At 39.5% G+C, this 24508-nt stretch overlaps 1 protein-coding gene across 1 annotated transcript; it reads left to right on the top strand.

Annotated features, from left to right (window-relative positions):
- Positions 1–263: 263 nt before the first annotated feature.
- LOC150077928 (potassium channel subfamily K member 6-like) lies at positions 264–24486 on the top strand. The gene is made up of 3 exons (XM_090385570.1): positions 264–1077; positions 23482–23687; positions 23766–24486. The coding sequence occupies exons 1-3, from the start codon at positions 573–575 to the stop codon at positions 24378–24380; spliced, it is 1326 nt and encodes a 441-aa protein (XP_090241696.1). The 5' UTR covers positions 264–572; the 3' UTR covers positions 24381–24486.
- The last annotated feature ends 22 nt before the right edge of the window (positions 24487–24508 follow it).

Here is a 24508-nt window from a genome sequence, read left to right as displayed (position 1 = left end):
TCTCTCTCTCTTCAGTTAATTAAGGGTGAGTTAATAACGGGGGGAGGGGGGAGGAAGAGGAGCAGACTGACGATCGTATACCTCCACGACGCCAACACCTCCAGACAAATGTTCTTTATAAAATCTCTCGAATGCGGACGACCCACATTCACCTGGCTCCGTTATTGGACGGACCGAGGGAGGAGCAAAGTCGGGACGGATTCGCAGCACGTGACCGTTAGCGTCGGAAGAATACGATGAATAACTGAAGCAGACATTTAAAATCCCACGCGGGCCAAATTGGCGCGCGCAGTATTGGCGGAACATCGGCACACAAATGCGCGCAACATTCGCGAACCGGAAACAACAACGCAAGGACGCTCTCACGTGCCACGAATGATCCGACTTTACGGGTGACCTTTGCACCGCCGAAGAAGTAAATGAAGACTGCGAACGGGCCGTTTTTTTCTCTTCGAGAGCTTCCGCTAGTCTTTCTTGCGATGCGGCTCTTAGCGGCGAGATCGTCTGGTCCCGGCGCGTGCATTTCGACAACCCCTACGAGAATATTCCGCGCCTGTTTAGTAGAGTAAACGATGACGACCACGAGGCTCCGAAATCCACCGCTCCTCCCTTGCGAGATGGAATGGCTTCCCCCTAACCAGCAGCAGCAGCAGATCAGTGTGGTTAACCCCATGCACATCGTGACCCTGGTGGAAAAGAAACCGACCCTCGGAGTGCGTGTGGCCACCCGCGTTAAAGACATCTCCGAAAAATGGTTCTCTCATATTTTGCTAATGGCCATCCTCGCGATGTACGCTCTATTGGGGGCTGCTGCCCTTAAAATCCTCGAAGCCCCCCACGAAAGCAAACACAAGAGGGAGTTATCGGACTACAGGGTACGGATGGCGAAGGAATTGTGGGAAGCGAAAGACGCGTACGAAGAAAACGAGTGGCTCAATATGGCCAAACAAAAACTGCAACAGTACGAGTCGATTGTTCAATCTTCTTGTACAGAAGGAGTGACTACCGAATCGGAATCGGTTCAGTGGACTTTTCTGGGGGCTCTTTTCTTCTGTGGTACAGTCTTCACAACAATAGGTAAGTCTCATATGCACGCGAGCAAATTTCACCTTTAATTTCTTTGCTTGGTATAATAAGTTACCGGAAGAGGGCGTTTGGCTCTTTTAAAGTTTCAATATAACTTTATACATTACTCAGAACTAGTTTTTTATTTGGGCTCTGTGAGTAGAAAATAGAGATAAAATAATTTCATCCTTTAGAGAGAGTTGCCTGGGTATTGTACTATTTTAAAAGAAATTGCATCTGCAAAAGGTTAATCTGCCATTTATTTAAAAGCTGTAACACCGCTTTGACGGCCTATTTCAAGACTTACTGATCCCTCTTTACTAGTAAGAGGTTTCTTAGAATTACTACCTACAGTATTTGTTTAAAAGTAATTTAACACCGAAGCAACTCGTTGTGAAGATCTCATTTCTTTGTTATTATTATGACTCTTTCTCCTTAGGGGATTTTTTGACGGGTACTCATACCAAGTGCCTGGGGTGGTCAGTTTTGTCCGGTTACTATTATTATTATTACTGTTGGTAGAACTCTCTGACAATCCTATAGGTGTTCAGGATTGCGACTTTCTGGAGTTCCTTGTGGGTGTTCTCTGGAAAGCCTATTGCTAGATTCTTATGGAAGCCGTTTGGCACCATGCTGGTGGTTGACACAGTGATCGGGATGGTCATTACTTGTTCGATATGCCATATCTCTTTCACTTCCGGTCTTAGCTCTTCCTGAAATTTTCCTCGTAGGTTTTCTGGAGGTTGATGGTGTTGGGCACCGCCATGTCCAACTTGGTTGGTAGCTATTTCCTTCTTGCCGATGAGGTTTATGTCTGGTCTCTTGTGTGGATCTGTTCGTACTTGTAATATTGTACGCTTTCTTTGATCAACTGGATTAGTCGGCCGAAACTACCAACTGCTGCTGGTTAAGAGATCAAAGCCGTGAGAATGGAGAGATCTACAAATACCTCGAATAATGTAGGCTCAACAGTTAGAGCAAAAGGAGATCAAGGCCTGCCTGACTGAAAAATATCATCAGAGACTCAGAAACCTGTTCAAAGCAAAACTGAGCGGAGGTACCACAGTAAAAGCCATAAACGCCTATGCAGTCCCAGTGCTAACATACTCCTTCGGAATCACAGATTAGACTAACACCGAGCTAGAGGATATCATGAGAAAGATATGTTCAAGGATAATGATGACCAAGAGCCATCAACACTTTTATATCCAAGAAGATGATGTCCTTTACTATTGAGTGCATGCTGAGTTCGCAGCAAGGTGTCAAGCAAGTCGGTGGTTGTGGATCTTTCGTAGACTACCGTGTGCAAGTGGGAAGACCTTTGATGGAAGTAGTGCTGAACATGATCGGACTGTATTACTTTTCAAATATCGTTAAGAGCGGTGTAGGAGATGGCTATTGGTCTGTAGTTCTAGGGTTATTTCGAGTTCTTCTATTTGGGTACAGGCCTCCATATTTTTGATATGGTTGTCATCCAAGAAGTGATTAAAGAGATGCTGGAAAGAGTCAAGGATGAGAGCGCTACATACTTTTATCAAAATTTGTGGAAAATCGTCTGGTCCCACCCATGGCCTTATTTTGGTAGGGCATTTCTTCAGGGTCTCAAAAGCAATCCTAATTGTTCTCAATGAGGTTCTTCTTGACTCAGCAGAGATCTGAAGATTCAAATTGTTTAGAAAATGGCTACACTGATCAAATGTCACTTGAGGTCATTCTTGGAACGTTTTTTCATTCATTTCAAAGCTTCAATGCTGTTTTTTTTTTATAAGTTCTCATCGGAAGCCGCAGTTTGTCACAAATCATGTGTTTTATGGCTCTTCTTTTACTCCTTAGGAAATTGGCTCTCTCTCTTTCTTGTGAAGTGTGTGGTCTTCTTGTCGAGAGGTCCGCTTCCATTTCAGATCTGCCTTTTGTTTTTTGAGAAAAATCCCTTTTCACAGTTCGATTAAAACCATTGAGCCAATTAGAGATGTGACAATTACTTTAAATGATGCAATAATTGTTGTTAAGAGGATGGTGATCTTTATTCACATAATACCTCTCCGTTTATTCGAAACAGTGTAATACCAAGGCAAATGTGTAACATTTTTTCTCAGTAAGAAAGAGAAACAATAATCTTTGATTGTAATTGATAAGGTCAGAGGAGATAAGGATAAGGTAAGATAAGGTCACAAAAATAGAGAGAGATACAAGAACATTGCCGTATTTAGTAGTCTCGAGAGCTACAATCACTCAAAACATGTGTACGTCTGTACTCTCTCGTTGTACCACTCAGGAATATTATAATTAGGTTGTTTCATGTACTGCTTTAGTAAACTTTTTTTTCTGTTTAAATAAATATTAAAACACCAATGAATCACATATAAATAGTCTATAAAACAGAACTCGGCATGGTGGATATGTAAATAAAAAAATTATCATTTTAGGTCCATTCGAGAATGAACTCGTCTACGCATGTGTATTATGTCTGTAAATTGCGTGGGTTATCCGGTCAGTTTGCCTGTTTCGCTGGAGGAAATATCTGAGTATCCTAGGGAACAATCTTGCTATCCTCATCTGAAACCGACGAACTCATCCACAGTGGGAAAAACTGAGGTTGAGGCAATGTTCGGGTCTTCCCTTCTGACGACCAAAACAGACTTGTTTTGGTCGTCTTGATCAAAACAAGACGACCAAATTTTGATCTTGCTCCAGATTTCTACAACGTCTTCACTCAAGTTTGACACAGGTTGATCAAGTTCTGCGACAGTCATCTCCACGAAGAGATTTGATAAATGGTCCAGGGTACTCCAATTGGTTTAAGAATCAAATTCCCCTATACACGATATGACATGTCAATCTGCACTATAGTACACTAGTCAGGGAATTGTTTTTTATGCACATATAAGATCAAGAAAATGTCGATATTGGTCTCGATTATATCTTAAGAATTATATATCGATATAAAACCATCGATATATTAGATATATCGGTACATCTGTTCCTAGAATCTAATGTCTTCGTCAATCTGCGGGTCAATTCAACAAAGACTTGGTCGAGTAATGCTCAAAGATCGTTTTCAATGTCCATTCATTTCGATAATTTTTTCTCAGTCATCTCCTCGAAGAGATTTGATAAATCAGGTTCTTAGAACCAGATCGCTGCATCAGTACAGATTTCATAAAACAATGTTTGCTATGCACTTTGCAGGTATTTCATCTGAGAAATTCCATTCCTACTAATCGTTGGGGTTTTTGGTAGGTGTATGTCTAGACACTCTGAAGCGTTCCAATAATCAGTGTACATCTTAAGCCTCTTGGTCCTAACTCGAGATTCAAACCTTGTTCACAAATTAAGCAGAGTGAACTTTTCTTGGTACTTTTCACTGTGGCATGGACTATAGATCCTTGGCCATCCTCGGACCAAGTCTCCTTGCAAGAAATACTAAGAAAGCCGACACAATGATATTGCAGATGCTTTTACATGAATCTTAAAATTATCTTATTTACAATTTGTTGCGTTGATTGTCGTTATGGAAATTGTCTTTGACATAGCGCCACGAAAAAGAAGTGTACTATCAACAAATCTGGAGTGGGTAGTGGCCATATTCTTTTTGAAATATGCGATCCGCGAATTTCGCACAGTTAGAATCGCCATCATCCCGACACAAAGTGGAAAAGACCTGAGTTCGAATCTCGTCAATGATACCAGGAATTTTTATGGGTCTTTTTCACAACGTGGCTCAGTTAATCGGTCTCAGGCCAGGTTAGCATGGTTTTACTCCCGGAAACTTGCGCTTTTCGTCCAGCAAATAGGAAATTGACCACAGAACACACGCTCGACAATATTATATACTGCACAAAGAAACCTAAGTTGCTAATGCTTCTAAAACCCTATAACAACAACGATCCTCGAAAAAGAACTCGCCAATAGAGCCCAACTTGTTGCGCTATCTCTGGTTGATTTACGTATTTAGCTAGACGAAAAACTGACGTTTCTGGGGGAGAAACTTTGTTATCTGCGCCCGAGACCGACTAACACAGTCACGTTGTGAAAAAGGTCAATAAAACTTTTTGCTGCAAACCAAAAAAACCCCCAAAACTATCCTAAGGGCACTTTCCGTAGTTTACTGTTTCAACCGTCCTTTGTATTTCACTGAACCTCAATTCGCCTACCCATGCAGGCAGTTCCGGTTATAAGAAAACCTCCTACAGTCCAATCTACCATTTTTTGTAACTCCCATATCCCTTTCTTCCTCCACTGTTATCAATTCAAACCCACCAAGTGTATAATTTATTTGTGGGTTGCTGTTCCCCAGGTGTGGTGGTGTATTTAATGTCAGACAGCACCAGGGGGTTTCCCCCATCTCCGCGTTTGGTGAAAGACATTGCATTTTGTAGCATTAAAACATAGCTGCCTAGTCTCTGACCGTCTTTGACATCTGTTCAAGTCATTCTGAAGGAGCGCTGCTTGGCATGAATCATTAATAACTCTGCCAATCTTTACATCATCTGCAAATTTTGACATCACTCCTATCCTTTGATGGATGTCATTTATGAAAATGAGAAAAGAATCGATCCTTGAGGGACCCCACTTCTGACGTTACATCAATCTGAAAAATATCCATTAATCACAACCCTCTGCCTTCTGCTCTGCAGCCACTCAGCAATCCATCTTAGAATCTTACCAGCAATAAAACTGGTAAGATTCTAAAATACCCGGGTTAGAATCCCGTCAATGAGACAATGAATTTATGGGCTTTTTTCGCTCCGTGGCTGAGTTAGTCGGTCTCAGGTCTGGATATCAGGTTATTTTCCCCCAAAACTATGGCTTTTTGTCTAGCAAAACAGGCAAATTGACCGGCAAACACACGCAATTTACGGACACAATACACATGTGCAACTGAATTTGTGATCCTGATATGTCCCTCATTCATGTTTTCTAATCATTAATCACCGCAAAAATTGTCTTTCATTCATTCATTTTACTGTCCCTTCTCAGAGCTTTATCAATCTCAATTTGATTTCCCTCTAAACATCTAGTCATCAAGTTGCCCATTTGAAAGTTGCCCTCGAAAATGTGGGCAGTATACTGCCCACATTTTCGAGGTCTCTTCTCACATGAGCGACCTATGACCAACCCCACAGACGCATTGCCATTTCTGAACCTTTTCAAAACCATCTACAAGTATATCATCATCGGCGCCTCCGCAGACTCCATGACCTGCTCGTCTGCACTGCTCAGAGAACTTCATATCTGACTATTACCCCCAGGTCTTTTTCATTCTCCACTTCCCTGTGTGTAATACCACACAGTCGGTACATTTCTCTCGGGTTACTTCTACCCATATGCAGTACTTTGCATTTGTCAATGTTAAACTTCAGTTGCCACTTCTCAGTCCATCTGCCTAACTTTTCTAGATCCTGTTGCCGTAGCATACTGTCTTTACTATCATTAACAACCCTGCCAACCCTGTATCATCTTCAAGCTTGGACATTAAGCCTGATATACCTTCATCAATATCATCGATAAATACATAAAACAACAGTGGGCCCAGCACGGAACCCTGGGGAACTCTATTAACAACAACTTTAGTTATTGGAGACTTTAAGTGGTTACACCCATGTTTACTCTCCAGAAAATAGTTCCAGTAATTCCCTGTCTCTCTCGTTATGCAAAGTAATTCATCTCTTTTGAGGTTACGATGGACATCATGGTGGGATGCCCATCTTCTTTACATTTCGAGAGTAGCGATCTAAAACAGTTTTCGCAGGGCGGCAGCTAGACTGGACTGAACCTATTGGTAACTCTCCAGTGTATAATTTCGCTGCCTCCACTCTGCATGATAGTGACAAGAGGAAGTCCAAGTAGTGTGTATGAGGTGGACATTGTCGAAGGCACGTTATGTCAAGGAGCTGGCTATATTCTTACTGAGTGCACTCCATTTCCAAAAATTTCTTTACCTCTACAACATGTCCCCCCCCCCAGCTTTTCTTTACTACTGAAAACATCATAAATAGTAAAACCATAAGAACAAATTTATCTCGAAAAAGACCTAATCTTCCCAAATACTTCCTCGTTCATTTCGTGTTGATATACCTGGTGTCAGTTCCAGTCTCAATGATGTATTTTTCTCTTACAGTCTGCCAAGCTCCTACTTTTTCAGACAGAATCCCAATTATCAGTTGATTCCAACACTGCTCATCTCAGTTGTCCTAATTAGTCCTGTATGCTTCAGATGTTGTCCTTCTGCATACATCTGCTCTTATATTCCCTGTCAGTAATTTGAAATCTCCTCTTTTCGATCTTCTTCTGCTTAAAATCTCTCTACTTCATTTTGTCAAATTCATCTGTTGCCTCTGTTGTTCTCCCAACTCCACTAATCACTTGGAACTCTTTGGTTTCCTTTTTTTTTGAAACATGATTTTCTTTAGTCCATCTTTCCTAACAGTGAGGTAATTTTACCTGGGGATTGTAATTTCAGCTGGCTTCCGTTTCCTAGTCAGATTGGCCCAATTTTTCGAGTTGTTGTAACTTTTGTAATTACTAATGACCTCGCACAGATTGTTCATTTACCTACCAGAATACCTGAATATCCTAACCCTAATATCTAGCAAGTTGCTAAAAACGGTGACAAATCCCACCCTTCCAATTATCGTCCCATTATTAATCACCTGCAGATTGCTAGAAATCTTTGGCAAAGGATGCAAAGAAATGCAGCAAAGACTTTTTTACTTATGTAAAAACCATAACGAAAGGGACAAATCCAATTTGTCCACTTGATGGCGATGGTTCGACTTTTAATGGTCCTGCTCAGGTTGCTAACGATGAGTATTTTGCATCTACATTCACGGATGCAGAATTCTTTAGGGAAGTGCATGCCAGAAGTTAATCAAACTCTAACAAGGAGCTAAATGATTTTGAAATAACTGAGAGGAAGGTGTAAAAGAAATTGTTGAAATTGAACATAAGAAAGGCACCTGGGGTGGATGGAAACTATCCAAACACCAAACCCTTAGCCATAATTATGAGAGCATCCTTGGATTCAGGGGAGGAACCCACTGACTGGAAATGTGCAAATGTATCCTCAATTCACAAAGGGGAAACAAAGAGTGACACGAGTAATTACCGATCTGTTAGTTACAGGGAAACTAATGGACTCTCTTGTTAAAGGAGTAATACACGATCATCTAGAAAAGACTGCAATTACACTTCAGACATGGCATGGATTTGTTAAGGAGAAACCTTGACTAACCAATTTGATTGGATACTACGATGCGATCATAAAGGAACTGGATGCAAAAAAACTATTTTGGTATCATATACTTGGATTTCCGAAAGCTTTTGATACTGTTGCCCATAAAAGACTGCTGTACAAATTGGAAAAGTATAGCGTTAAGAAAAGTAACTGGATAAAGGGATGGTTGAGTGGGAAAGACAGAGAGTTGTAATCAATGTACTAATGTTATTAGTGGAATCCCTCAGGGTTCGATATTGGACCCATTGTTGTTTTCTATATTTATCGATGATGTCAATGGAAGCATATCAAGCTTAATGTCCAAGTTTGCAGATGATGCAAATGTTGACAGTATGCTACTGCAACAGGATCTAGAAAAGTTAGGCGAATGGGATGAGAAGTGGTAAATGAAATTTAACTTTGACAAATGAAGTACTGCATATGGGTAGCGCTAACGCCAGACTAACGTAGCAACAGTGTGGTGATACACTCAGAGCGGTAGAAAAAGACCTGGGGGTAATTGCGCAGTCAGATTTCATTTCTTTGAGCAGTGCAGACAGGCTGCCAAGGCAGCTCATGGAGTTTTGTCAATGATATATAGGAAGTTTGCTAGAAAGGATAAGGACGATTATCGCATTGTATCCTTATCACTAATCACGCACTAATCACGATGTGGCCTGACCATTGTATCGCAATGGTCAGGCCACATCGTGATTAGTGCATGCAGGTCTGGAAGCCTAATTTTAGGATAGATATAGAGTTGCTGAAAGAAGTACAGAGAAGGACAACGAAATTGGCGAGGGGGAACAAAGGGGTGCTCTTAGAAACCAAGAAAAGCTTAAATTTTGCAAATTACTCACTCTATATTCTGACTACTCACTCTATTTTCCTCTTGTATATTTCTTCCACTGACCGGAAATCTTATACACAACTTTGCTGATTATAGCATCTTACATTCCACCTTCCAGTTTGAGAAACCTTGTCCTGCACAAACAGCTTCAACTTCTCGAATATCCACTACCAATTCCTTAAATGCTGATCTCCAGGTAATTCACCAATGGTTCAAAAATAACTTAGCTAATTTTAATCCTTCCAAAACTCAGTACCGTCTTAAAAGATTCTTCTTCCTATGCTAATCTTCGATGACATTCGAATTTCTAGAAACGATCTCCATTAGGGATTACCCTGACTTCTAATCTCTCTTGGTAAAAGCACATCACAAATATTGCTTCCTCTGACTATAAAAAACTAGGTGGTTTTTTGTTTCTCACTCGCCATTACTTTTCTTTTGAACAGCTACTCCCTTTGTACAAATATCAATTCAGCCCTACCGTGGTATATTTTTCCCGCATCTGGGGGCGATGCCCCATAACCGTCCATTCCTTAATCCACCTAAAGATTCCATCTGAGCCATAATTTTTAAAATTATTTTAATTTTCATTATTAGATAAAAATAAAGTTTAAAACCGAAGGAACAGATACTGCTTTATTAAGATTTCGATGCATAACACCGAATCGAAAGATGGCAAGCCAATGTTTGCTGCATCCGGGAAGAAACTACCGTTCATTTATTATTGTTTGTTTTTTCTTATGTTAATTTAAGCGATTGGAGAAAGCAGATGGTACGAGTGAAACAAGTAAATTACTGTCCCAGGGAAAATATATTTGCTGTTTTCTATTTAGTATATTGATGTTTTATTTAAAGTGTTTGCCACTTCCCCGACTGGAGTGTTAACTCCTTTTAGAGTTTCATCGGTGAGCAGATAGGCAATGTGGAGACCTCAACAACCCACTGTGGATACTTCTGGATTCTTGTGTTTATTGTGGATACTGCTTATCACTTGGTTGCTAAAGTATTCACGTTGCCTACCTACTCACCATCGGAGCAGTTGCAAACACTTTAAATAAAACAGCAATACACTTATCCACTGCAGAAGTGGGTTTTAGTATTAGTAATAATATTGGCAAACGATACAAGAAGACAACTTATACAGCATCACCAGAAAAATAAAAAAAAACTTTCACATATCACCTGTCCGTCCCTTCCATCCATCCTTCCTCAACTGAATTTATACCATTTCATGCAGTCTGAGCAAGAAGAAGAATACCATCAGTACTCAGCTTACTCAATCCAACCACGGTATCAAATATCTCAATCATATCTCCTCGCAAGTGCCTAGTTATCAGACGCAGCAATTTGCAGAATTCTCCTGGTATGAGCACCCTTTCGTTCCCCTCGCTAATCTCGTTGCTCTTCTCTGCACCAGTTCCAAAAGATCCACACATCTTTCCTAAAATGAAGCCTCCAGACCTGCAAGCAGTTACTCAAGATGATTATCCCTACTAGCAACGTTTCTGTATATCATTGACAAAATCCAGGAGCTGTCCTGGTAACTTGTCAGCATTGCTCAGAACCTCAAATCTGACTGCATAATTATCCCCACGTCTTTTTCATTTTCCACTTCCCTGAGTGTGGTACCACCCACTATGTATGTTGATTGCTACTATCCATATGCAGTACCTTGAATTTGTGAATGTTAAGCTTCAACTGGCGTTTCTCGCCACATCTGTAAACTTTTCTAGATCTTTTTGCAGTAGCTTACCTTGATTGGGTCTCTAGCCACCCTGTCATCCTTCGCATCATCTGAAAAATTGGACATTAACCTGATATGCCTTCCTCAATATCGTTAATAAATATAGAAAACGACATTGCGCTCATCACTGAATCTTGAGGACCTCCACTTTAACAGTAGTTCACGAAGAACAGCGCCCACTGATAACCACCCTCTGTCTTCTTCCAACCATCCCTTTATCCATAGCAGTAACTTTTCTTAACGCCACACTGCTCCAATTTGAGCAGCATTCTTTTATGTGCAACTATAAAAAGTTTTTTATAGTTTAAAAATCCAAGTATATGATATCAAAATTATTTTTTGCATCCAGTTCCTTGTGACCACATCATAGTATCCAATCAAATTGGTCAGACAAGATTTCCCTTTAACAAACCTGCTGTGTCTGAACTATAACTATAATCTTTTCTAGATGGCCCTGCATTACTCATTTAACCAGGAATTCTATTATTTTCCCTGGAACAGAAGTTAAACTAATAGGTTTGTAATTACTCCTGTTACCCTTTGATTCCCCTTTGTGAATTGGGGATACATTCCCTCATCTCCGATCCATAGGCACCTCCCCTGAAATCTTAGATGCTTTTAAGGCACTCCGTATTTGCTATGCGTACTTTCCAGAGAAGAATGAACTTAGATCGTCTCTTACGACTTATTGTCTAGTGATTGACATGTTGGATTCTGTCACATAAAAATGATTGATGGCTAGAAGGAAAGTTACTTGATTTTATGCCATAGATCTCTGCTTGTCGTATTGTCAGGTAAACTTATTTCTTGACTTTATAAAATTATTAAACTCTACTCCGTATCATTGCTGATTTGTTGAAGACCATCAGCTTCCTTCTGTATTTCTTCAAAAGGATGGACCAGGAAGAGGAAATTAGCTCGCTAATTCTGGTTTGATGTGGTATATCAACCCTCTTTTTCATTCCCTCAAGAGGATAGGACCAAGGATATAACTTAAACTTGCTGATCCTGATTGGAAGTGGTTGTAGGATGATTTTTCCCATGATTGTGGCTTGCTGAAGGTCTTCGAATGCTGCTGTTTCTATGTCGGGATGGGATTTCTCAAGGAAAATTTCTCCTGAAAGATGTGTAATTTTCCACTCCCTCCTATCTCTTTAATCTATGTTCTTCTGTAACTTCCGTTTCGTTGGCAGATCCATCTGTTTCATCCTCCGCTTTTCTATACTTTCCTTCCCCTACCATCCCATACTATTGTATCCAATTTTCCTTACATTCTCTAAATTTGATCTATGCTGGAGTTTTAATCTGGTATGGATCAGCAAGATGATAGTAAATCCTGGCTGCCTCCACGTGGCGGGGATGGGGTGGGACGTGGTGACTAGGTGTTGCCGCGTCCCATCTGCTAAAAGCCAGGTACCGGCCGAAAACATAACAACAGAACAAATCATAACATTTACACACCCAACAAACTACATATGGCCGGCTTTGGCGTAAACTTCAACACAAGAAGTACAATAGCGGCTAATGGGGGAAACCCTGGAGTCCGCAACAACAACACATGAATATCCCTGAATATCCCCTGAATTTTTCCACAAGTGCACAACTTAGCTCACCAAGTGACCGAGGAGCTTGCTGTCGGCGTGCAACGCGATGCCCAATGGCGTCCCACACATGTTCGATCCGATTTAAGTCTGGTGATCGTACTAACCGTCGTTCAGTTGTTGGATATCTACAGTTTCAAGATATTCCTTCATCATGAAATCTGGGCCAACCGCAACCCCTAAAAAATCGCACTTAGGGTTCAATGATCTGTTCTCGATAACTCTGCGTAGTTAGGGTACCCTTACCAAAAACATGAAGATGGGTACAGCCGTTGATCATTATTCCACTCCAAACGAGAACACCCTCATCCGCCGTAAGTGTCCCTCTGATTCTGGAGGGATGGTATCGCACTCCTCGTTGTCTGTAGATGAAATCACGTCTACAATCTTGTTTGTAGGCTAAAACAGGACTCATCAGAGAACAGAACTGTACTCCATTTGTCAGGGCTCCAAGTAACTCGTTCTTGGCACCAATTTCGACGAGCTCTGCGGTGGTTTAGGATTAATGAGACAAAGTATGATTGTATAAATGACGGTAACCAGGGTTTCCCTATACGCCGAAATGGTTATGGGACACAAATCAATGGTTTCCTTGCGTAGAGTACACTTGTATTGAGCGTTCTTAACAGAGTCCGGTTGGAAATATTTTCACCTGTGGCCGCAGCAACCTCAAAAGACAGTTGATGACAGGACATGGTAGGATACTGTCTTGCTGTTAGAGCCAATTAGTGGTCTGTTCTGGTTGACCTAGCCCTCGGGCGATCTTGGCCAGCTCTTCTTGTAATGGTTCCTATCTCCTGAAACTGCTTCCATAGTGCCGAGACGACACTGGGTGACACATTAAGCCAACGTGCCACCTCTGCCTGCGACTGCCCGGCTTCAAGTCGTCCAACGGCCCTCCATCTCAAAGAGTCATCTAAATGACGATGACTTGCCATTCTGAGTACTGGAAATGCGGCCATCCCACTGAACAAGCCAAAAAATGGGAATGAAGTGATGTAGTCGCAACCTGTGTTTTTATAGGCATGAATAATTTGCATAATATGCAGCTCTGTAAGATGGTAGATCGATTTTTATTCGATACTCTGAATTTGCATGCCAGGATGCCTTATTATACCAAATATTCGCCTTCAACGACACTGTCAACAATAAAATATTCATGAAAAACCATTTGTTCTATTAGTTTTGTCGAGAAGTGTAGATAATATTAGAATTTTCAATCCAAAGAAGCCCCAAATTTTGTAATAATATTTGATTAATATAATCTCAACGGAGTCCAGACCTAGCCAGGGCTCGATGGCATGTTTTCTCCGGCCCGGCCCGATGCATGGGACGAACGAATGAACGATTCACACACACACAGACTTTATTTTGAATAAGGTAACTAATGGGCACCATACAGTACAGACTGGACCCTAAAATAACTGTGTTCCTCTGAAGATCATAAAAGTTAAAAATATCTCACAATCAATGAGGTTTCCACGACTAATGAATCCTTTTCGGCAAAGAACTTCGCTCCTCGGGGTAATAACGACCTTCTGTTTACGAACAGCACAGCACAGAGACCTCCCCTGTGATATTTTAGGATATGCATCCCTTACGGAAGCAGTGACGTCACGCATTGTGCAAAAGAAAGTCATATTTGTTCCTTCATAGCAGTGGAGAAGAATGAAACGTTTCCCCAATTAACACGTACCTGAAAGAAAAGTGAAATTAAACCGGATTTGTAATTTCTAACAGATGAAGACCATTTGGTCTTCATCTGTTAGAAATTTTTCTAACTTTTCTTTTACCATCTTATATTCGTAAAAAATAACTATTTCTGTGTAATAAATGACCCTTTCGGTGACCCTTTAGTCATTTATTGCGGGTCTTTGTTAATTATTTAATAATTTTCTAACTCATACTGGTATCAGAAGAGGACAGGTGAGTGCAGAATTCTATCTGTCTTAAGATGACTAAACGGTGGGAAAACGCCAAGATGAGTTGGCATTGATAAAGTAACTAGATGAAACTGATATTCGCTACCGAAAACGTTTTCTCTAAATCCTCATATAACAAAAGTATTAATTAATTCTAAATTCTTCTTTCCTCTGGCGTCAACGTCACCCACTTGCGTCATGCAGGTAATTCCACTTTCTTACTGTTAATCTCTTTTTCTCACACCTTCGGAGAGAGGGAAATCCAATTCTTTGCCAGAAGAACGACTTTCATCAATCTTCAACTTCATCTTGGACATCTTCCAGAAAGTACGATTCGACAGTGGCGTGGGTGGTCACGTACCCACGTCTGTGGCGCAAATGGACTTGTAGAAACGATGTTGAAATATAGTTTTGGGCGTAACAAAATGAAATTTTCTTTACAGTCGTCAATGAATGAGACAGAGTAGCCATTAAACATTACTAAACAAAAATGATCACATGACTTAATAATTTAGAGCAAAATAACTTTTATTTTCATTTAGAAATTGAAATTTCTAAAATACACCATTTATTTAATTCCTTCTATAAGATACAAATGGAATTCTGAAGGATACTCAGCATGGTTTTGAAAATGGAAAATCATGTTTAACTAATCTGGTTAGCTATTTTGACAGGGTCACTCAAGAGCTGGACTTTGGGAATAATTTCGACATTGTTTATTTGGATTTCAGCAAAGCATTTGACTCAGTCCCACATGAGCAGTTACTTCATAAGCTGGAACAGGTTGGAATCACAGGGAATATCTTTAGTTGAATAGCAGGACGGCTTCAAGGCAGGAGGCAGAGAGTTGTGATAAAAGGTTGGGTTGACGTAAGAAGTGGGGTTCCCCAAGGATCAGTATTAGGACCACTGTTGTTTTGATTTTCATAAATGATATCGATGAAGGGATAGAGGGCGTGATGTCTAAATTTGCAGATGATGTAAAGATTGGTAGAGTAATTAATGATCACTGGCAAGCTGAGCTTCTTCAGAGAGACCTAGATAGACTTAAGGAATGGTCAGAAAAATGTCAGCTATGCTTTAATCCAACAAAGTGTAAGGCATTGCACCTGGGGAACAGTAACCCCAAAATAACTTATACACTTGGTGGAGATGAACTAAAGCCAGTAGTGGAGGAAAGGGACTTGGGTGTTACGATACTGTCAGACATGAAGTTCTCTGAGCATTGTAGACAGGTTGCAAGGAAGGTCCATGGTGTCCTATCGTTTATTTATCGAACAATTGCCAGTAGAGATAAGGACGTCATAATCCCATTATACAGTATAAGGCTATTGTTAGACCACACATGGAATACTGTGATCAAGTATAGAGACCACACCTAAAGAAAGGCATTGTTCTTCTTGGAAGGGTCCAAAGACGGGTAACTCGCCTGGTGAGATCGGCAAAATGGCGTCCATATGAGGAATTTTTGGCTGGTGCAGCATAAGCCATAGGCTTCCTTGCACCATGTGGCCATTTCTAATTCTAATACTTATATAATTTATATCATTTGCTGATGTAGTTGATGTCTGAATATGTATTTTCATGGAAACTCGATAATACATAGTCTATCGGTATTTGTTTGTTTCGATGTGTTGAAAGGCTGGTTACTCAGAATATTTTAAGGATATTTGTATATACTCAGTGAGCAGTGAATTATGACCACTCCTAATGGACGGTGGCGCATAGTTCACAGTTTAAAAAGTCGAACAGCTTCGTACGCTAGAGCAAGTCAAAGTGGTAAAGCAGCAGTTAAGGTTAAGGTGTAAAAAGAATGGTGTCGAATGGGTCAAACCACTCGCGCTGACAGAACTGTAAAGTATTACGCAGGATGGATGTTCGTGCTTAATGGCAGGCCACTGTGCGACAGTTGACATTGAAATAAAACATAGGGAATGAAAATTAAATATTTAAATAGCGGTGTGCTTCACACTAAGGCGTATGGGCCCCACAGCATACGACGCAAGATACACCCTCTCATGACCGCTGATCAACTTCGACGATGAATGCTGTAGAGTCAACCACACGCTGGTTGTACACTGGAGGACTAAAAACGAGTATGGTGGTCGGTTAAGTCCAAATACCTGGGATAACACCCCCATGGATGCCTTCGTGTGTGGACCCCATTGTGCATAGTGTCCACTATCCAGGTAAATTGTGGTGATTACTTAATATGGGGCATGTTTTGCTGGGAAGAATAAGGACCCCTGATGTGCATGGACCAAAGTTTCAGTGGTCAGATCCATCGGCCGCTCCCTCTTGGCGAGGAGGCCTGAAACAACATCAACATCACAGCCATGCACTTACACCTTACATATACACACACTCAGGTCGTTTCAAAGAGTGCTATTGCATCACAGTTATTCAGGGTGGAATACAGTGAAGATATCACCCATCTTTATTGGCCTCCAAATTCGGCTGACTTCAATCTAATTGAACACCTGTGGGATGTTTTGGAACGGGAAAAGAGCCATGGACACACAACCCTGATATATTCTGCCACTATGGAAAGCCTTACAGGCTGCGGATCCATACGGACGTCTTCAGACATCTAGTGGAATCAAATCCTAGGCGAATAGCAGATGTTATCCGTGGGAAAGGTGACCCAACACGGTATTAGGTTATTAAGAAGGAATAGCTCCCCTGAAGGTAGTTTGGTCTGTTGGTTGAACAGTGTGTTGTAATTTGGCTGAAAACAGAATTTGTGACTACTTTTAATAGGTCGCATCCAGTGACAAAACTACCATGTCAACAGGTCCAACACGGGGGGACCAAGGACCAGAGTGCCCGATGACTAGTTTTGGTATGGTTGTTATAGATCACGCGGAAGCCGTTTGGCATATGGCAGGGGGGGGGGCAGTATTTATAGTTACGCTTCTGGTCATATCCAATTGCGATCAATCTGTAATCTTCTGAGATTTCAGACATGTACATTATACTACCTTCAGATAGCAGTAGGAAGTATTTCGTCAAAGATATTTGCCATTATATATGATATATGATATATATGATATATGAGCTACAGGTCTTGAGCATTAAATTAAAAAAAAAGCCAACTGTAGTATGGTTCAGGGATTTGTTAATTACTATTTTAAGGGCATCCCTTGAGATAATCAGAAAGGAGAAAGGGATTCGCTTGAGCTAAAGAGATGTGTAAGGTCATAAAGATTTTTCATAAAAGATTTTTAGCTGGCCCAGATACGATTCCATTTATCTTGTGGAAGAAATGATTCCACAACTTAAATATATGATATTGCACATATTCAATCTTTCTGTTAAGACTGGTATTTACCCAACTCACTTCAAAACAGTCAATGTCATTCCTATCCCAAAGAGCAGCGCAATCCACTCGCTAGAGAATTGCCGTCTCATCTGCCTTCTGAACTCGCTGGAAAAAATTCTGGACTCTAACATTCACTACCGATTAATGGAATATGTTCAGCACTTCATCTGCGACAGCCAACATGGCTTCACCAGAGGCAGCTAAACTACCACTAATCTTCTTACTATCTGGCAGCAGGTTATAGACACCGTCGATTGCGGAGGACAGGCTGGTGTGATCAATACAGACCTTACTAAGACTTTTGACAGTGTCCCACGCAATCTACTTGTTAAAAAAAATTTAGGAACTCTCTATTTTCACATCAAAAACAGACCAATTACGTTACCATATGATTTCTCCTCTTCTGTATGTGTAAATTCACTAAAATATCCCTATTTCATTTATTTATGCAGGGAGTGGATGAGTATAGAACTTCAGAGGTTTATCGCTGAATAATTTTAGAAATCTTTCCAAATACCAATGGTTGTTAAAAGAGCTCTATTGTTATTAAGCAATTACACGATCCATTGAAGATGCATTTTAACATCGGGTAGCAGTTAGCATTTCTTTTGCGCCAAATATTCATGCTATTTGTCCTTTCTCGAATTTCTTTTCATTCATTCTAATCAGCCACTGGAAATGATAAAACAAACTGTTGTTTACCCACGTCCCTCGTTGTTAGCTACACACAATTTACACTGAAATAAAGGCTTCCAATCTTGAGCACCTACACGGAAACTACGTTCCATGCAGTCGACAAGTTTAGCAACAAACAGAGAGACAGAACAGAAAAACGAAGTTATTTTTAACACCCTGACAACCTATTTGGATTGCCTTCAGTCCATTTTCACGCTTTCCTTATCCAATTATCCCGGTGACTTGAGAACGAAACTATTGTCATGTTATATTTCAAGAGAATGATAACAACCATGCCGTATGTCTCTCTTTGACCCAGCTGTGCCCTTAATAACCAAAATGATAAACACAGCTCTTGGGGAACTACAATATACACTTACATTTGGCAACAAACTAACAGCTGGGTGTATATTCTTAGTGAACTTCCCTGCCAAAAAGGTCCCTGCATCAGTACTACAAACATTAAAGATGAATCCATTTACACTGCATTATTACCTTTCATTATAAACTTACCAAATGGATTAGTTTGATCTTAGAAGACGCTTGGTTTAAGCATCATTTCCGGTTGAGCGCTAATCCGGAATTGATGCTTTTATGACGTAACAGGATAGAGTGGAAAAAAAAATTGCGTGACTATAATTTATAGCTTTTGTACGATAACTAATGATCAGGTCTTTACATCCCTCAGAATGATATTTAAAGAACGTATCTTGAGAGTGTGTCTCTGAAGCAATGTTGGTAACTTAATCGCAATTATGGTTGCTGGCTTTTCGGTCTTACTTGGCATTAACGTAACATGGATACTTTCATTCAGCCCGTGTGGGTTTGAAGTGAAAAGTTGACGACATGAAGCAAAAGCAAGCTTGTAATTACAACAAGAAACCGGATATTGGTGAGGAACGCATGCCAGCTCATTTACAACTGTCATCATGGACATCATAATTCACTATTCGCTTTTAAAAACTTCCACGTATCCTCGCATCTAAAAATCGCGTTCTAAAAATTGTTGGTGCGTGGCTGGCGAGTTCTGATTTGCTGAGAACAGGGACATGACAAAGTAATCTTCTTTGTTATGATAAACATCAGTTTCGGCAACAGACAGCTGCCTTTCTTTCATATCAACAAGACAGGACTTCCTGGCTAAAAAAGCATTTGCTTCTTCTTTGTATAAACAACAAAATTATTCTAGAGTGGGGGCTATAGCGGACTGAGATTCTATTATTCTAGCTCTTTTAAAACAGTTGGACTCAGGTATAGTCGAGGGCAATTCTATGCGCGGTTCAAGGTCACTCACCTCGTACACCTTTCACCCACTCTGTAATTTTGTGCTAACTACTGAAAGAAAGTATTGATGTCTGTGAATCTTCACACTAATAGCGTAATGGTTAAAATGGAAGATTGTTGTTGTAATAGGATTTTAGGAGTCAGCAACTAAGGCCATATGCTAAGGCGCTACTCATGGTAGCGTGAATGCGAAGCGTAGAAGCTGGTGAGTAACCTTGAACTGACTATAAAATTTTTCTTGACAACAATAATGATTTCAATATGGTGGCCCATGGAAGGTTGCTTACAAACTGAAATATGTTGGAGTTATTGGTACTGTCCTATGTGTGGGCTGCAGGTTAGTTAAAGATAGAAGACAGAGCTGTCTTATACGATAAGTCTTCAGGTTGGACCAATCTAACAAGTGCAGTCCTTCAATGATCGATATTGGCACCCCTCCTATTTCTAATCTTCATAAATGATAACGAGGGTATCCAAGGGAAGCCGTAAAAAGTTTCTGATGATTTGAAGGCTGAAAGTGTGGTCAGATTATGTTGCTTAAAAAAGACCTAGAACGGTTGCATACATGGTCTGCAAATGACAACTAAAGTTTAATTTTTTTTAAATGTAAGGTTATGAAATTTGTAAATATAAGGTTGCAGAAATTATGGAGTCACACAAAGCTTAGTTGAGAATAGATAAGAGTAGTTCAAGACGAAAAAGAAAACAGGTACATTGCTTTTGAATCAAAAAGGTCTTTTCTCCTCGTAGTTGAGATGAGAACCAAGGAAATAAAATATAAAATATCATGGAACAACGGAAAGTTGGTTCTCATGAAGTTCACCTATGGGCAGTGGGTTGTCGAACACTAGAATAAGTTGCCTCCCAACGTGGCAGAGGTAGTGAGTCTAATTAATTCGAAAGTAGAACTGGATGATTGCTTTGTGACAATGGGAATAATATTGATTTTCTGTTTTATGTTATTATCATTTTACTTATATTTAGATTATTTATTTATTTATGTTTTGGGTAACGCAGAAAGAGCCCTCTTCCTTGCATCTGTTGGCCTTACTAATACTAATGAAATTCGGTAATGTTCGAGAAATATTTTTAAAAGAGCTAAATATAAAATTTCACCATAATTCGTCCACCGGAAGTTTAGTTATTACTTGAGGACAGACCGACAGGCAGACAGATGGACCTGTGTAAATATCATTGCAGGGCAAAAAATAGTCTTTGTTCTCCATTATTTTATCATGAATTATTATATTTGGAGAGTACTATTTTAACTGGTGTGCTGCATTATTATAAAACTCTTTAGGTTATCTTTAGGTTGTCAACCACTGAAAATTAATTATTTCATTTTTACATCTTCATGAGAAAATTAATAAAAATAAGTAAAGACGTCCAAATATAAATTTAATTTTGTTTGTTTTTATTGATGATAAGTTTAAAATTTTTGTTTTTATTTTTAATAAAAGATCGACATTGCCAATTTCCAATACTGGAAAATAGATTAATTTAAACACAATATAGGACCCGAGGGAATCTTCTACACACAGATAACATTATGTACGAAGCATGAAGGATATAACACTACTTTGCATGAAATTTGAAATGAAAAGTTTTTATTAAACGACAGTTAACGCTCCTTGAAGGCTGAATAATTTCACAAACTGTGTACAACAGCAAACAAGACTGAAATAGAGCAAAGAAAATAGAACAGAGTAAGCATAAAAGTAAGGGATGAGAGCAGTACTGCACGGAGCTATTTTCCTCAAGCGAACATCCTGAAAGCCGCAGCAACAAATGTATAAGTAGGAGGAAGATTGTGATTGGTCAGTACTTATGTCGGATGTCTGTGGTTGCTACTGTCATCAGCAATAACTGGAGTTACAAGGAACTGGACAGTCACTATCGTGGCTCCGAGAGAAAACTACGTTATGCTGATTGACTCTGGCCAGTCTGTTCGGATTAAGCAGTAATCTTTGTAGGGTGGCAGAGTTTGTCTGCTTGGCTGCTGTCTGGAAAATCTCTTAGACTCTTTGGTCTTGGTACTGGCAGGAGTGACTGAACGTTGTAGGAGGTGGAGAAGTGTACCGGGGTGTGGAATCTGAGGTATATCATGGGACGGCAACTGAAATCCGCAAACCAAACCAAACTCCGTCCATTAACATTCCCCCACCATCCAACGAAGATCACTGTCTATTCCAAACCTGGTCAAAATGCATCAGCATAATGCAACTTTCTCTTGGCAGTTATGGGAGTCATCGACTGGCCGGCTCCCTGTAACTCCAGGAAGAGTTACAGGGAGCCGGCCCACATAAGTACGGACTCCTACCTGCATATTTGTAGCCGCCATCAATCGTTCTCTGGAAGCAAATACACCTCGTGCAGTTTTTACCAGATTAAAATCCTTCGAAATTAAAATTTTTGCTACTAAATTAACGCATTAGGAATTTTAATCATTTAGATTTTGCAAAGCTTACTAAAAATATGAATTTTATTATTTAACTTAAGTTAAAATTACTTTGGTAAAACAAAAAAGACAGCAGAGATAAATTTAACTACATTTACATTTTTCACCGTTCTGACCAACTCAAAGTCCTGAATTAGAAAATAAATATATTATATTATACATAATTATATAAATATTATACTTAATAAATAAACTACATAAATTATTCTTGTACCACTACTAAATATGAATACTATATTATATTACGAAAAAATAAATTAATTTTCAATTTTGGTCAGAGACTTTATCACTCAGGTGGCGCTTTCATCAATTAATGGCCGCTTGAAATTTTGATATTATGCTGATAACGGTATGTCTACGTTAACAACATATCTACGTGTACAGCACCAAATAATTTCTCTGTTTCATTTATAAATAAATTAATGTACTCTCTGTAGACATTTTTTTAAAACTAACTGCCAATTAATCTTTCTTATCATTATTTACCATCACACATGGCGGATTTTTATTTAAACGCTTCATTTAGCAGTGCGCAATTATCTTGATTTATCTAATGTGTTTTTAATTGAGTTCTCGGATATTTAATCAGATAAACTCACAGAGGTTCAAAAATAGTATCCCTCGATTGGAACTATTTGAGAACTGCGATACAAATAACGATTGTGGTCACATAATTATCTGTACAGAATTAATTATCATTATCTTATTTTGGTGTCAAATGTCAATGGTGTTAATATTGTTATTAAGAGTTGCAATTAAATGTTCTCTAATGACTTAATGGGGTCTATTAAGGCACTTTATTAATTACCTCGCATTCCCAACTAAAATGCACACATAACTTCCGTTTATTTGCTATTTGAAAAGACTGTATTATGTGAAGGTTCTGTAAAGGCTATAAATAGCTGAGGAATAGTTAAAAACAACAAAATTAAATATCCATAATGACTTTTGTTACTATAGTAACAATCCTAATTGTAATTTATCACATCACAATAATGATTACTCTATTCGGAAACAAAAAAAAAAAGGATGGGAAGCACAGGAAATAAAATTTTGATAGCTGCTGACAGTTATCTACCTTCTATTTTATTTTTTAAATTTGCATAATTATGTCTTTAATTATAAATAAAATGTTATGATTCGTATCGCATTAAACAGCTTCTCTTTCAACTGATTGTTTATATTTTTATAATGTAAATTATATTATATATAAATATAATTAATTATATATAAAATATACTTTTAGAGCATGCTTTGATATATTGCGGATAAAATGTGCTTAAAATTCTCCTACTATTTGTGGAGCGAGCATTAATTAGGAAATTATTTTCCTAATCCATTTAGGGTATGGCAATATTGTCCCTAGCACTACAGCAGGAAGAGCTGTAACCATAATTTATGCTTTTTTGGGAATTCCATTGATGTTGATGCTACTGGCGGACTTGGGAAAGTTATTGACCCGTGCCATCAAAGCCATTTTCTGCTGTATTCGTTCTTTCTATCGCCAAAGAAAAGGTGAAAAGAAAAAGACAGTTCACTACCCGGTAACGGTAAGGATAGATCATTTTGAGCGTTATGGTAAATGAAGTTATGACAATCTATTAACCTTCTTTTTCTTCATTGTTTAGTATCTGTCCCGGAATTGGAGAGCTAAGAATCCAGATCACCCTCATTTGCCAGCAGCGGATGAAGACGAAGATAAGGAGCAACTCACTAATGTGTCTCACCGATGTAGCCTTACTGATGGAGGTGTGGTTCTTCCTCCTGTGTACAGCCATGTCCAGCTGTCAAACAGTGGAGAGTCGGATGATGAGTTTAACATCCCTGTTTCACTAGCACTTGTGCTTCTATTTATCTACATGATGGTCGGGGCCTTTCTGTTCACTCTTTGGGAAAACTGGACATTCTTTGAGGCATTCTACTTCATCTTTGTTTCGATGAGTACCATTGGCTTTGGAGATTATGTGCCCAAAGATCCATTATACATGATGGCTTGTTTTGTGTACCTCCTCATTGGGTTGACGCTCACATCAATGTGTATTAATGTCATCCAAGAGGAACTGTCTGCAACTTTCCAAAAAGCCAAGGTGCGTCTTGGAACCACAATTGGCTTCGATGTTCAGCATCTGGTAGATGAAGACAGACCACGAACTCCTAGAACTGATTCCAGTACGACTCAAATCCCAAGATCTCCAAAGCTTGAAGGGACCCGCAAAATACAACTTGATGAGGGTAGCACGTAACTGAAGGGAAAGATTTTGATGGTAGGAGAATTAAAATATAGAAGTCCGTGACTGTACGGAAAGAGAAACTTGACTAGTGTTTAGTGTTTAAAGAGAAGCAGTGAGAAACAAAACTGCAAGACATCCAT

Source organism: Mastigoproctus giganteus, chromosome 11, assembly GCF_048544385.1.
Source record: "Mastigoproctus giganteus isolate SK-2022 chromosome 11, ASM4854438v1, whole genome shotgun sequence".
Lineage (NCBI taxonomy): Eukaryota > Metazoa > Arthropoda > Arachnida > Uropygi > Thelyphonidae > Mastigoproctus > Mastigoproctus giganteus.
Note: the sequence above shows the minus strand (reverse complement) of the source record. Positions and strands in the feature narration are given on the sequence as shown.